Source organism: Carcharhinus amblyrhynchos, chromosome 16 (assembly GCF_965287045.1).
Source record: "Carcharhinus amblyrhynchos chromosome 16, sCarAmb.v2.hapA, whole genome shotgun sequence".
Taxonomy (NCBI): Eukaryota; Metazoa; Chordata; class Chondrichthyes; order Carcharhiniformes; family Carcharhinidae; genus Carcharhinus; species Carcharhinus amblyrhynchos.
Window position 1 is genome coordinate 27039683 of NC_137339.1, and position 16020 is coordinate 27055702.

The window sequence follows — 16020 nt, forward strand, 5'->3', positions numbered from 1 at the left end:
GGTCCCTCAGTAAAACAGCTCCTGAGAGCAGCCGGGGTCAGCAATGGTGGCAAGGAGACAGGTGGATCACCTGCCTGTGGCCCAATGCAGGTTCTTTAATTGGGCATTAATTGCCCAATTAAGGACATCACCCTGTCACTGCTTCAATTTAATGCGCCCAATATGTAGCCTGGCAGGTTTAACCCTATGATCTACTGGTCAGTCGGGAGTATGGTGCCTCCTTCCCAGGCTCCTTGTGCCAATTAAAGCCCCGGAAAGTCCCACCCTCCCCACAGTTTTGGCTCCCTGCATCCACTAGGGCCAATTGCCCTTTCCAACTATCCTCCAGGACCTCTTCCTGGAGCCGGTTGGAAGTCTCATCTCGTATTAATTTAAGGGTCATTGCCCACAAAAAATTAAAAGTGTGGCAGGCAGGCCATCAGAGGAGTAATCCCCACTGGGGGCTGCAAGGACCTTGCCCCCAGTATATAGTCCTACCTATTATGATGTTGTGGCCATTATGGAGACATGGTTAGAACAGGGACAGGAATGGTTGTTGGCAGTTCCGGGGTATAGATGTTTCAGTAAGAATAGAGAAGGTGGTAAAAGAGGTGGAGGAGTAGCACTGTTAATCAAGGATAGTTTAAGAGCTGCTGAAAGGCATTACGAGGGGGATCTGCCTACTGAGGTAATATGGGCTGAAGTTAGAAATAGGAAAGGAGCGGTCACGTTGTTAGGAGTTTTCTATAGGCCCCAAGTAGTATTAAAGATGCGGAGGAGGAAATGGCAAAGCAGATTATGGATAGGTGTGGAGGTTACAGGGTAGTTATCATGGGTGACTTTAACTTTCCAAATATTGACTGGAACCTTTATAGGTCGAATAATTCGGTTGGGGCACTTTCGTACAGTATGTGCAGGAGGGTTTCCTGACACAGTGTGTGGATAAGCCAACAAGAGGTGGGGCCACATTGGACTTGGTACTGGGTAATGAACCAGGCCAAGTGTTAGATTTGTTTGTGGGAGAGCACTTTGGAGATAGTGACCACAATTCAGTGTCTTTCATTATTGCAATGGACAGGGATAAGGTCAGACGGCAGGGCAAGATTTATAATTGTGTTGGGGTAATTATGATGCAATTAGGCAAGAATTAGGGAGCATAAAACAGGAACAGAAACTGTCAGGTAAAGGCACAAATGAAAAGTGGAGCTTGTTCAAAGAACAAATACTGCGTGTCCTTGATAGGTACGTCCCTGTCAGGCAGGGAGGAAATGGCTGAGTGAGGGAACTATGGTCCACAAAGGAGGTTGAATTCTTGTCAAGAGGAAAAAGGAAGCATATGTAAGGATGAGAAAACAAGGTTCAGTTGGGTCGCTTGAGGGTTACAAGGTAGCAAGGAATGAGCTTAAAAAAAGGGCTTAGAAGAGCCAGGAGGGGGCATGAGAAGTCCTTGGTGGGTCGGATCAAGGAAATCTCTTATGTGAGAAATAAAAGAATGACCAGGGTGAGGTTAGAGCCGGTCAAGGATAGTAGTGGGAACTTGTGCATGGAGTCAGAAGAGATAGGTGAAGTGTTGAATGAATATTTCAGTGTTCACTAAGGAGAGGGGCCATGTTTTTGAGGATATGTGTGTGATACAGGCTGATAGGATGGAGGAGGTGGATGTTCTGAGGGAAGATGTTTTAGCAATTTTGAAAAACCTGAGGGTCGATAAGTCCCCTGGGCCAGATGGGATACATCCGAGGATACTTTGGGAGGCAAGGGATGAGATTGCGGAGCCTTTAGCTTTGATCTTTAGGTCCTCATTGTCCACGAAGATTGTGCCAGAGGACTGGACAATGGCGAATGTTGTTCCTCTCTTTGAGAAAGGAGACAGGAATGATGCTGGTAATTATAGGCCAGTTAGTATTACTTTGGTGGTCGGTAAGTTAATGGAAAAGGTCCTGAGGGATAGCATTTATGACCATTTGGAAAGATACAGCTTAATCCAGGATAGTCAGCACGGATCCGTGAGGGATAAGTCTTGCCTCACAAATTTGATTGAATTCTTTGAGGAGATAACTAAGTGTGTAGAACAACATAAGAACGTAAGAAATAGGATCTGGAGCAGGCCATCCAGCCCTCGAGCCTGCCCCGCCATTCAATGAGAGCATGTCTGATCTGAAGTTTTCAGTTCCACTTTTCCGTCTTCTCCCCATAACCCTTAACTCCCTTGTCTATCAAAAAAAATCTACCTGTGACTTAAATATATTCGATGAGGTAGCCTCCACCACTTCAATGGGCAGAGATTCACCACCCTTTGAGTGAAGAAGTTCCTCCTCAACTCTGTTCTAAACTGCTCCCGCCCCCCTTATTTTGAGGCTGTGTCCTCTAAGATGAAAGTAGAGCAATTGATGTTGGATACATGGATTTCAGTAAGGCGTTTGATAAGGTTCTCGTTGGTAGGCTCGTGAAGAAAGTAAGGAGGTGTGGGAAAGAAGGAAATCTGACCGATTGGATAAGTAACTGGTCATCTCATAGAGGGTGGTGGTGGAAGGAGAATTTTCAGACTGGAGGCCAGTTACCAGAGGTGTACCACAGGGATCAGTGCTGGGTCCTCTGCTGTTTGTGATTTTTATCAATGACTTGGAAAAGGGGGCTGAAGAGTGTGTTAGTAAATTTGCTGATGACACCAAGATTGGTGGGGTAGTGGATGAGGTGGAGGGCTCTTGTAGGCTGCAAAGAGACATTGATAGGATGCAGAGCTGGCCGAAAAGTGGCAGACGGAGTTTAACCCTGATAAGTGTGAGGTGATTCATTTTGGTAGGACAAACTTGAATGTGGATTACAGGGTCAATGGCAGGATTCTGAGGAATGTGGAGGAACAGATCTTGGGGTTCATATCCACCAATCTCTGAAGTTGCCACTGAAGTGGATAGAGCTGTAAAGAAGGCTTATACTGTGTTAGCATTTATTAATGGGGGTTTGCGTTTAAGAGTCATGGGGTTATGCTGCACCTATACAGGACCTTGGTGAGACCACATTTGAAATATTGAGTGGAGTTCTGGTCACCTCACTATAAGAAGGATGTGGAAGCATTGGAGGGAGTGCAGAGGAGATTTACCAGGATGCTGCCTGGTTTGGAGGGTTGGTCTTATGAGGAAAGGTTGAGGGAGCTGGGGCTTTTCTCTTTAGAGCAGAGGAGGATGAGACGTGACTTAATAGAAGTTTATAAGATGATGAGGGGGATAGATAGAGTGGACGTTCAGAGACTATTTCCTCGGGTGGATGTAGCTGTTACGAGGGGGCATAACAATAAGGTTCACGGTGAGAGATACAGGAGGGATGTTTGAGGTAGGTTCTTTACTCAGAGAGTGGTTGGGGTGTAGAATGCACTGCCTGCTGTGATACTGGAGTCTGACACTTTAGGAACTTTCGAGCAGTTATTGGATAGGCACATGGAGCACACCAGAATGATAGGGAGTGGGATAGCTTGATCTCGGGTTCGGACATAGTTCAGCACAACATCGAGGGCCAAAGGGCCTGTACTGTTCTATGTTCTATTATGTATTTATGATTCATGGGAGTTGTAGTTTCTGTGCATTTTCAGTACACACAACTTACTGTAACAATCCATTATCATAAGGCAAAAATTTAAAATGTTGAGACATAAATTTTCAGATGGAAAAAGAAAATTAAATGGCATGTTGTAACAATTGTGTTTAAAATTGAGCGACTATACTTGAGTATTTCTTTGCACTGAACCAGAGATGGCAGGTTTTATAAGAACTTTGATGTTGGCAATGGACTTTGAGCCCAAGACACTGCCAAGCCTGAAACAATGTAAATGACAGCTTGATAAATAGGTCATTTAAAGTCAATAGTTTTCAGCATGAACTACAAATCCACAATCTAAATAAAGGGCAGAAAGAAATGCCCTTTACAATCTTGCGTAGCTGATGAAAGCACCTCCAGCAGAACCTGCAAATTTACATTAGGAGATTGAGCCGTTACATAATTTAGAATACGAATAACTGCAGATGTTTTGGGAAGGTAAGTCATGTACCTTCAAGACTTGTACCTTCAAGCTTGTCAAAACAGACATGGCCACCCTGATATATAATCTGCTCAATTTTTCTTTCCACTGTAGATGAAATTGAAAGTTCTATTCAGTATTTCAAATATAAATATATTTGAGGTTTGTAACAAATAATTTATTGCTTCAATAGTTTACTCTCTTATTTAGTGAGGTTTAGGCAATAAAGAAACCACAGTAAACACTTCAAACCTCACTCCTGGTCCTAGAATATTAATAAGCTGTGCAACGGGACACTGAGCTATGATACGAATAAATTCTGTTTCTATTAGTTACAAAGAATTTCCAACAAATATTGCAAATGCTTTAATTGTAGGTATTCTTTGGGCTGAAGCCGTTTTCCTGGAAGCAAGACCACAAAGAAAGACCAAAAGCGTCGATGCTCTGAAGAAATGTGAGCATGATCCTCATGTCCTCCTCGCAGTGGCAAAGTAAGTTGCCTTTTTTTGCTTAAATGTAGTAGTAATAATGTATAGAACCTTCTAATCGTCACAGTTAACATTGCTGCAATGTGAACCAGTTCACTTCAGCCTTGCTTCTTGCATAATTGTAGTCTCAATCTGGATTGACCTGATGCCAGAATAAAATTGAGTATGATTCCTGGACCAGGAATTTCAAAGGATTTCACTCTGGAATCTAATTGTAATGCATTTCTGCTTATTCTCTGCAAAGTAAAATTTGATGTGGGGATGCTGGCGTTGGACTAGGATAAAACAGAAAGAAATCCCACAACAGCAGCTTAAAGCCCAAACAGGTTTATTTGTAGCAAAAGCCGCAAGCTTTCGGGACAGCCTGTCCTTTCATCAGGTGGCTGGGAGAACCAAATGATTAGAATTTGGTCTCCAGATTCTTTATAGAACCATCTATAGAACCTTAGTTAGGTCGCACTTGGAATGTAGTGTTCAATTCTGGTCACCAAACTACGAGAAGTATGTGGAGGCTTTGAAGAGGGTACAGAAAAGACTTACTAGAATGTTGCCTGATATGGAGGGCATTAATTATGAGGAGAGATTGGAGAAACTTGGTCTGTTCTCACTGGAATGACAAAGATTGAGGGGCAACCTGATAGAAGTCTACAAGATTATGAGGGGCATGGGCAGAGTGGATATTCAGAAGCTTCTTCCCAGGCTGGAAGAGTCAATTACTAGGGGGAGAGAGGTTTAAGGTGCGAGGGGCAATGTTTAAAGGAGATGTATGAGGCAAGTTTTTTTTTACACTGTGGGTAGTGGATGCCCGGAACTCGTTGTCGGGAAAGATAGTGGAAACAGATACGATAGTTACTTTTAAGGGGTGCCTTGATAAATACATAAATAGATGGGAATAGAGGGATATGGACCCCAGAAAGGTAGGGGGCTTTAGTTTAGTAGGGCAACATGGTCAGTGCAGGCTTGGAAGGCCAAAGGCCTGTTCCTGTGTTGTAATTTTCTTTGTCGTTTGATGGCTAAATCTTCTCTTTGTGACAACCAATACTTTCTCTTTGCTTTCCAATATTTCTTTCCTTTTATATTTCAGACTGTTTTGGAGTGAACGCAAAATAACCAAGGCCAGAGAATGGTTCCACAGAACTGTAAAAATTGATCCTGATCTTGGAGATGCTTGGGCTCTGTTTTACAAATTCGAGCTACAGCATGGCACCGAGGTAACTGATAAGTGGTCAATGCAATCAGTAACATGAGAACTGAAGAATTTTGTAATCTGCATATATTTTCATTATGATACTTGAATTTCATTAGGGTGAGTATTGTATGTTTTTGAGAGTACTGCATTGGTGGATCGTTAAGTGATTTCTAGAACCATGTACTGAATTTGGGTACTTGCCGATGTTCTGGACTGAAGCGTGGTATGTTTCATGTATGGAGGAAGTGAACCAAAGGGAAATCCAATAACTTGCCAGTAAGTTACTGTATTGTCCATTCAAAAGAGTCTTTTGATTATGCAAGACAGAGAAGATAAATTATGGACATCAGTATAGCTTAAGGGTAGAGGCTTGAAAGTATGGTGAAGATGCAGTAAAATTGTATTTTTACAAAACTATGGCTTACCAAATTGAGAGTAGTTAACTGAACTAACCTTGTATACAAGCACACACACACTCTCATGTTAGTAAGTAGTAGATGTCATCCTGATGAAGGGGCAGCGGTCCAAAAACAAATGAGTCCAAATAAACCTGGTGTCGTGAGAATTTTGACTGTGCCCACCCCAGTCCAATGCTGGCATCTCCGCCTCATCCTGTATGACGTTTTACTGGCGTGGGGAGGATACAGATGGATATCGTGCATATGTGGTGCAATTTTATAGTGCAGTTAGGTAAGTGTTGAAGTAGGCCCAGTGCCCAGACTAAACATTCTTGGAGCTTTAAGAAAAGGGTGGGGCAAATATGATGTGATAGCAAGTGGGGTGGTTCTCTAGCATTGTTCATGTGCAGGTGAAAGTGTATAGCAGAGTTGTAATATTGCACAATTAAGTATGATGATGTATACTATGAGACGGTAATATATGCTCTTCACTGGGGTTTAGTAGTTATCAGTAATTGTGTAATAAATTACATATATGAACACAAACAAGAGTATAAGCCAGGGGTGATCAAACTTAGTGAACCTAACAGCCGCATATGATGATCTTCAGATGTCTAAGAGCCCAAAGACATGAATTTTATACAGGTTAATTGCTGTTCGTGGAGGCTTTGATGGTTTCCATCCTGACTGTATGTCTTGCAAATCTGGCCAATAATGTTGCACCCGGGTAACTTTTAAATCTTTTGCTTTTTCTTCTCTTAACCTTTCCAGTGTTCCAGCACGATCTTTCCATTTCTTACCTTCCAGCCTTCCTTCACACACTGTGCAAACTGTAGACAAATCAAATCTCCTTCACTGTCACACATCAGATCTGACACATGCTCACTGATTAACTGACTTTTGCAGCCTTGCTCTTCAAATGTGGGAAATCAGTCAAGAGTTTTAAAAACTTTGAAAAGATGCATGGAAACTTCTGTTTGACACAGGTTTTTTGCTGCACTGGATTCTGAATTTTTTTTTATATTAAATCTGAAGAAAGCAGCAGTGAAAGTGCACAGGAGTGTTTGATTTAAAATGGCCATCTGAAAATTTATGACACTTGTGTCTCTCCTTTGTTCGATATCATTTGATATCAAACCCCAAACTAGGCAATTATAATAGTGTTTAATCTCCGTTCAGCCTGAATGATATTGAAAGAATTTATTTTGCTACATATTTTAATGCGTTTCTTCTACCTGAACATTTGCATTGCTTCTGTTAACCTCAGTGCCCATTTTCTACAGCTTATGATATTCTTTACCTTCTTTGACCCAATATTGCTGCGGAGGCATGGAGAATTGAACTGTATGTGGCTCTTCACATGTGACTTGCAACCCCTGACATAAGCAGATAACTTGTAAGCTAATTAACTGTCCTGCATCATAACAGTAAGAAATATAAATGGTACCTTAGAAACCCAATTGTAAATTGTCAGTGATCCCTGATTCTGTAAGTGATTGTGCTATTTAAAAAATGAATTTTAGTGAATTTAAGGTAAAGCGTGCCTAACTTAGTATTTCTTCTGTTTAATGAAAGATAGTTATAATCTAAAACTCCCTCTTCCAAACAACTAGAAATCAAGCTCAAAAAATACCCACTGCTACATAGCACTAGGTCAGAACTTTTCTGTGAGTGGACAGAAATGTGAAAGAATGTGCACTTTCACTGCTGTATGTTTCAGAGTTAATATCAAACAAAAAGATCAGAAATGGACTGGCCAGATTTTTAAGCAAGGCCATGTGTAGGGATTTTGTCTCTCTTCCCACTTCGAGTGGCTTTTTCAACAAAATAAATCAAAGGTCCAAATGCACTTTCTTCTATTTCCTGTACAGGAACAGCATGAGGATGTGAAAAGGCGATGTGAAAATGCAGAGCCAAGACATGGAGAGTTATGGTGTGAAGTATCAAAAGACATCAAGAACTGGCAAAGAAAGATTGGGGAGATTCTTATGCTTGTGGCTGCTCAAATAAAAAATACATTTTGAAATTTTGTTTGAAGATCTTCGTGTATCTAAACTTTTTTTTTCCTACTTTGGAATAGATTAGAATTTCAATACAGAAATCTGTATCTGTGCTGTCTTCCTACCCCTGTGTAATTTAGTTACATGTAATTTATCCAACTTCTAAGATTTTTTTTTGCTGGCTGATATGATTTCTATATTATTGTGTACAATATCATAAACAAGATGAGCATCGGCCTAGTTTTATTATCCCATGAATACTATATTTTTAAAAACCGATGATTTGATGCTGGTTGTAGTGTCATAACTGTTAACTTTTAGAGGATAGAAAGTATGACATTTAATAGGTTGATCCTTTTGCTACAGGAGACATGTACAAATGTTGAGAAAACCATATATATGTGTTTGTTGTCTGAGCAAGTTGTCTAAATTACTATGTTTCCTGTGAAAGGACTTGTAAGCCTATTCAGTCTGAATACTTTTTAATAAAGTTCCAAATGAAAATGCGACTCTGTATAAGTTATTTTATCTCTGACTTCACGTATCGAATTCAGGTACTGAATTATGCTGTTCCAAATGGGAGTAAAATTGTGTTGAATTTAAGGATTGGCGTTTTGGTACTGTCTTTCTGTTGAGCCGTCATTTTTTTACTGCAATTAACGTTTCTAAATTACATGGTAGATAATTTTCTATGCATGGTTGTGGACCCACTTGAAATGAAGATTGAATCAAGTGCCTACTGGCCATTCAGAATGCTATTTTCATCCATAGTCACTGCACACACATTTACTCTAAAATTAGTAGCAAAATGCAGGAATGTTGTGTGCCTATTGAGCTGCTCTAAAGACCACTGCAGGCGTGACAGAAATCATAAAATGCCAGTTCTATGGTGAATTGCATGGAAGTGATTTATTTGCTCAAATGCATTTGGAGGCCTTTCTACAGTGAATGCTGAATGCAAATTTGTTACTGAAGGGATCAGCATCCACACCATCTAGTGAAAGTGAGGGAAATAACAATACCAATAGTGTTGGCCAGGTGTAGCCATCTGAGTAAGTGAACACCACTTGGGCACAATCATCTCTTATAGCCTCTAAAGATCAATCTCCAGAGCCATAGGCCAACCCTGGAATATGGAAACTGAGCAGCAAACCAATGTTTACTTTCTGCTGCTACTTCATCAGAGGTGATTTGACGCATTGGCCTGGAACTGCTGGCGTCTGGCACCTTGCTCTGTGTGTTATTACATATTTTTCTGCACAAGTATAATTTGCATCATAATTTGCTGAAAGTGCAGATGAGGTTATTTGAGGCTCAACCGTCTTTGTCTTGAAGTTTGAGAAAGAAACAGTAGGGTTAGTCAAATAAGTTACAGAAAGTGAAAGATTGGGTTAAGATAGGGAAAAGACAATGGAAATATAAGAACGATTTGCTGCTTGTGGGAATGAGGTGTAACTGGAGATCATTCATCCCTTTCCTGCACTGGATGATTGTCCTCTTCTGCGTGACATTGGTACTCACTACCATTGCCACTAGCTCTCATGTTGGATTGATGAACTTGTTGGCTGTTTTTCTTCCTGAGCAGGAGTAGAGGACAGCATATCGGGCCTCTGCATTGAACAGTCTCTCCAGGGTGGCATCTGAATACTTGGGGGTGGATTTCCAGGCAAACCATCACGTCCCAGCAATTTACGAAGCGTGGCTGGTGAGTGCTAGGGTGAACTTCAAATGTGGCACTCCGATGACTGCAGTGCTGAGGTGATGGTGGGGCAGGTGAATCAGGTCACCCTGCCAGTGATACAGAGTCTCACAGGTTTACATCATAGAAACAGGTCCTACGGTCCTTGTCCATGCTGCCCTTTTTGAAAACCCCTAAGCTAATCCCAATTGCCTGTATTTGGCCCATATCCCTCTATATCCATTGTACCCATGTAACTATCTAAATGCTTTTTAAAAGACAAAACTCTACCTGCCTCTACTACCACTTCTGGCAACTTGTTCCAGACATTCACCACCCTCTGTGTGGAAAAAATTGCTCCTCTGGACTCTTCTGTATCTCCCCTCTCACCTTTAACCTATGCCCTCTAGTCTTAGACTCCCCTACCTTTGGGAAAAGATATTGACTATCTAGCTGATCTGTGCCCCTCTATTTTATAGATCTCTATAAGACCACCCCTACACACTAGAGAAAAAAGTCTTAGTCTATCCTGCCTCCTTATAACTCAATCCATCAGGTCCTGGTAGCATCCTAGTAAATCTTTTCTGCACTCTTTCTAGTTTAGTAATATCCTTTCTATAATAGGGTGACCAGAATTGCACACACTATTCCAAGTGTGGCCTTACCAATGTCTTGTACAACTTCAACAAGACATTCCAACTCCTTATTCAATGTTCTGACCGATGAAACCAAGTATGCCGAATGCCTTCTTCACCGCTCCATCCACCTGTGACTCCACTTTTAAGGAGCTGTGAACATGTGGGGGTTTCTATGATTTCTAAGTGATGTTAGATGCTCTATGATTCTATGTACCCCTAGATCTCTGTTCTGTAACTCTCCTCAATGCCCTACCACTAACTGAGTGAGCCCTGCCAGTCTACCAAAATGCATCACCTCGCACTTGTCTAAATTAAACTCTATCTGCCATTTGTTAGCCAAATAGCCCAACTGATCAAGATCCTGCGCCAATTGGAGATAACTTTCTTCACTGTGTCCACTATGCTACCAATCTTAGAATCATCTGCAAACTTACTAACCATGTCTCCTATATTCTCATCCAAATCATTAATATAAATGACAAGTAACAGTGGATCCAGCACTGATCCCTGAGGCACACTGTTGGTCACATGGGGAACCCATGGTTGAAAACCTTTGGCACTAAGTGCTGCACTATACAGCAAGAAATACTGACATTGCCATCGGTGGGCTCAGTGCCGCTTTTCTTGTCCACCACTGGCCTTTTCAATTTCCTTGTAAATCTCACCAATTAAATTAGTAAGACAAATCTTCCCCAAACAAAACAATGATAATTACCCCTCATCAATCTTGCCTTTCTGAGTGACAGTTTATCCTCTCAGAATGAATCCTAATAATTTGCTCACCGCTGAAGTTAGACTGACTGGATTCTAGTTTTCAGGCCTCTCCCGATGCACTGTTTTTAAATAATGGTATAATGTTCACAGATCTCCAATCCTCTGGAATCTCATCTGTATCCAGTAAGGATTGGAAAATGATCCCTGGAGTAACCACTATTTCCTCCCTGGCTTCCTTCAGCAGCCTGGAATACATCCGGCCTTGGTGATATATTCACCTTCAAAGATGCCAATCCTTCAAGTACCTCCTCTCTCACTATGCTTATAGTATCAAATATTTTGCACTCTTTAACTAGCATGTCTGAGTCATCCCTCTCCTTAGTAAAGACATAGACAAAGTACTCACTGAGAACCCTGCCCTCACCTTCTAAATCAAGCCACAAGTCATTGACAATCAGTCACAGGTATGGATAAGGATGCCTCCTCGTTGCCCTTGCCCAATATGCCAGCCAGTGCACTTGCAATGCACCATTTAAGATACTTGGATATCAACACTCTTCCCCCCCCACCCCCCACTGCCACCCCCCACGAACCCCCTCCCTTCTCAGCTCAAGAGTCTACCACATCATAATTACACTTAGCGACATTTTGGAAAAGGAGAGATACAACAGTAATAAAAATTCTAAACTGGGAGGTGGGGGGGAGAATCATATTACAAAACTGGGAGATGAGCTGACAAGAGTGTGGTGAATACAGCTATTAGAAGGAAAAACTATCAAAACAATGAAAGGCATTTAAAGTCCTAACTTCTAAATTCCTCGAGGCTATCTACAATATTAAGTCTATTGTGACTGTCATAAGCTTTCTTTTTTCTGCTTTACCTTGGCTTGTATGCTCTTGGATAACCAGGGATTCTAGATTTGGCAGTATCATCCTTTGTCTTTGTGTCTACACAAACAAAAGATATGATACTGCTAATTCTAGAACTGTGCAAATCTCTGATAGAGCCTACCTTTTCCTTAGTTATTCTCTTGTCCCTAACGTATTGGTAAACCATTTTAGGATATGCTTTGATTTCACCTGCCAATATTTTTCCATATCCTCTCTTCCCTCATTTCAATTTTAACTTCACCTCTGTACTTTCTAAATTCCTGATGTGAAGATGCCGGCCTTGGACTGGGATAAACACAGTAAGAAGTCTCACAACACCAGGTTAAAGTTCAACAAGTTTATTTGATAGTCTGCTTTCTTGCATCTTTGTAAAAACTTGATGTCTGTGTCGATATGCGCGATCTTCTTGGAGATCCTCTCCACTTGAGGATGGCTTCAACTGGGATCTTGAGTTCATGTCACACTATCTGTAACCCCCATGACTTGCCTGGGCTTGCAACATCTCACTTCTGTCCTTTCTGGAGACAATACACATCTCTTTAACCTATGCTTAATGCTATCTCCACTCATACTGTCTGCACCTTTAAGAATTGATTAGCTGTAAAGACTTGCATTCTAATCAGTATTCTGTAAACTGTGTGTGCCTTTATATGCTCTGTTTGAGACCAGAACTCTTCACTCACCTGACGAAGGGGCAAACCCTGAAAGCTTGTGGGTTTATTATCAAATAAACTTGTTGGACTTTAACCTGGTGTTGTGAGACTTCTTACTTTCTAAATTCCTCCAGGCTAGCTACAATACTATCTATTGTGACTCATAAGCTTTTATTCTACTTCATCTTGGCCTGTATGCTCCCGGATAACTGGGGATTCTAGATTTGGCAGTATCACCCTTTTTCTTTATGTGGACATGTCTACACTGACTTTAAATGTCTTCCATTGTTTTGATACAGTTTTTCCTTCTAATTAGCTGTATCTAGTCCACTCTTGTCAGCTCATCACTCAGCTGTGTAATATATTCCCTCCACCTCCCAATTTAGAATTTTTATTCCTGTTGTACCTCTGTCCTTTACCACAATGAGGTTAATGATATGTTACACTCTTGAGCCTAGAAGTGGGAGATTGGTGGTGGTGGTGGTGCTGGTGGCCGGGGGGTGGGTGGGGGGGTGCGGTGCGGATGGGAGTGCGAACACTCAATGCTCCTAAATAGTAGACTGAAAGTGCATTGGCTGGCATATTGGGGAAGGGCAAAGAGGAGGCATCCTTTATCCATACCTGCAACAGAAGGGAGATACCTTGTCAATATGTATGAGGATTAATGCTGCTTTGAGGTCAAATCTGTTGGTTTGTTTGCACAGAAGCAGCCAGTGCTGCAATCGGAAAAAAAGAAAGATAACTTACCTGAATAAATAGAGTCCCTTATGATCCCACATAACCAGTTCTAAGTGCCGCTATACCCAGCTTCCAATCCTCCCTGTTTCCTATGATTATGATCCCCTAGTCCAAAGCACCCTGGTCATACATTTTCTTCCCTGTCTTTGATTCGGTTCCTGGAGCTACGAACCTAAGGGCCACTGAAATACAAGCAGTAAGTCAGTTTTTTTCAGTCTTTGCTGGCTGTCGATTGAGTCACTGTAACTCTATTGCATTGTGGTTGCAGGCCCCAAGTCTCAAACCTCGCCCAGCTGGAGGAATCATTTACCCTTCATCCCTTGAACAATCAAATCTGGGTGTTTCTCCATCCGTATGGCATGTGTCGTCAAAGTAACTAGAGATTGAGAATGTTGCCTAGAAAAACAGTTAATTACAAATAAGGTATGACTTTCTTTTGCCCTTCATTATATGATGTGTTATTTCAAAATAGGAATGAGAGAATTTTTCCTGTGGTGAACTTCACCTCTATTATATACTGCCAAATGTGTCCAGTCTGTGGATGTGCGTGCTGCATGTGTGTTTCATGGTAGTTTGCTCATTTTCTGCGTTCTCGCATTTTTGTGAAATTTTTATGGACAGAATTTTAAGGTTTCTCACGCCAGCAGAATTTTCTAGTCCCAGTGAAATCCATGGAATTTTGGCTCGCTGCATGTGATGACTCATTCCCAGCTGCAACATGACGTAAAATTCCACCTTATATTCTGATACTTAAATAAACTTTTACACTGTTTGTCACTCTTTAGAGTCCACTTTGTTGATACTTATGGCACAAGGCCATAGTGTGCAATTGAAAGGGGAGGAAGAGATACCACATAGTTCAGTGTGCATGCTTTTTGGCCTGAGAGAGGAGAGGTTTCAGGTTTATTATAGAAATAACTGCATGTTTGAGCATTAATGTTACGTGGTAATTGCCTAAGTAATGGCATATTTTGAAAGGAATACAATTGCTTAACATAATTGGTATCAATGTTAAAGAAAATAACTCAGAGATCTATAATCTATAGCATAATGGAGGCTATGCCCTGTCTACGTCAATGGGACGAAGTAGAAATGGTTGAAAGCTTCAAGATCACCAACAACCTGTCCTGGTCTCTCCTTCCCGACACTATATTTAAGAAAGCCCACCAATGCCTCTATTTTCTCAGAAGGAAATTTGGCATGTCTGCTTACGACTCTCATCAACTTTTATAGATGCACTATAGAAAGCATTACTTCTGGTTGTATCATAGGTTGGTATGGCTCCTGCTCTGTCCAAGACCGCAAGAAACTACAAAGGGTCATGAACGAAGCCCAGTCCATCACTTAAACCAGCCTCCCATCCACTGACTCTATCTACACTTCTAGCTGCCTCGGAAAAGCTGACAGCATAATTAAGGATCCCACACAGTCCAGACATACTCTCTTCCACCTTCTTGCGTCAGGAAAAAGATACAAAAGTGTGAGGACGCATACCAGCTGACTCAAGAAAAGCTCCTTCCCTGCTGCCATCAGACTTTTGAATGGACCTAGCTCACATTAAGTTGATCGTTCTCTACACCTTAGCTATGACTGTAACACTACATTCTGCACTCTCTCCTTTCCTTCTCTACGAATAGTATACTTTGTATAGTGCACAAGAAACAATACTTTTCACTGCATACCAATATATATTGAGCAGAGGAGATTTACAAGGATGTTGCCTGGAGTGGGAGGCATGCCTTATGAAGATAGGTTGAGGGAGCTAGGTCTCTTCTCCCTGGAGAGACGAAGGTTGAGAGGCGACCTGATAGAGGTTTATAAAATGTTGAGAGGAATAGATAGGGTGGATTCTCGGAGGCTATTTCCCAGGGCTGAAATGGTCACTACGAGAGGATACAGGTTTAAGGTGCTGGGAAGCAAGTACAGAGAAGACGTTAGGGGTAAGTTTTTCACTCAGAGGGTGGTGAGTGAGTGGAATCGGCTGCCGTCAGTGGTGGTAGAGGCGAACTCACTGGGGTCTTTTAAAAGACTTCTGGATGAGTAAATGGGATTTAATGGGATTGGGAGTTACAGATAGTTCTATGGCTTGGTAGGTATGGATGTAATCGGTGCAACTTGTGGGCCAAAGGGCCTGTTTGTGCTGTAGTGTTCTACATTCTATGTTCTATATGACAATAAATCAAATCAAATTCTGTATGATCAGTCACAATTATTAGGGATGGGCAATAAAAGTGGGGCCCAATCAGAAATCCCCATATTTCATGAATTGAATTTAATAAAGTGTTTAGATAAGTAAAATTTGTGTTGGGATCACTAGAAGTTGACAAGACACAGCAGTCAAGAAATGGGTGATCCATTGAAGGCCAATGTGTAAGGGGCTAAAGTTGACTAGGCTATCAGACAATTTGGAAATCATGGGACACATCTTACACTGTCACAAAGTTCAACCACAATAATGACACCATACTGCAGTTAAACTGGACATTGTTTACACTATAAATGGCTGCTGGACAACTCGTGACTTCTTCAGATTCGTCATCCACAAAGAACACTTACCTATGCAACCAGCAAACGTTATTTGAATATTGCATGTAGTTATTATTAACAATAATGGAATACGGATATAGTTAGAGTGCAGAAAA

General features: G+C 41.4%; 1 protein-coding gene and 1 long non-coding RNA gene across 2 annotated transcripts in view; one reads left to right on the forward strand and one right to left on the reverse strand.

Moving 5' to 3' along the window:
- The window catches only part of prpf6 (PRP6 pre-mRNA processing factor 6 homolog (S. cerevisiae)), a 53256-nt gene extending 44686 nt beyond the window's left edge, over positions 1-8570 (forward strand). Inside the window, exons 19-21 of the mRNA XM_080204894.1 lie at positions 4368-4482; positions 5564-5690; positions 7938-8570. Of these exons, the coding sequence (XP_080061020.1) occupies positions 4368-4482; positions 5564-5690; positions 7938-8090 (395 nt within the window). The 3' untranslated portion in view covers positions 8091-8570. The remainder of the gene's footprint in view (positions 1-4367; positions 4483-5563; positions 5691-7937) is intronic.
- Positions 8571-13155: 4585 nt separating this feature from the next.
- LOC145353916 (uncharacterized) overlaps positions 13156-16020 on the reverse strand; it is a 58908-nt gene continuing 56043 nt past the window's right edge. The window contains exon 5 of the long non-coding RNA XR_013888776.1: positions 13156-13261. This is a non-coding gene — a long non-coding RNA (uncharacterized LOC145353916). The remainder of the gene's footprint in view (positions 13262-16020) is intronic.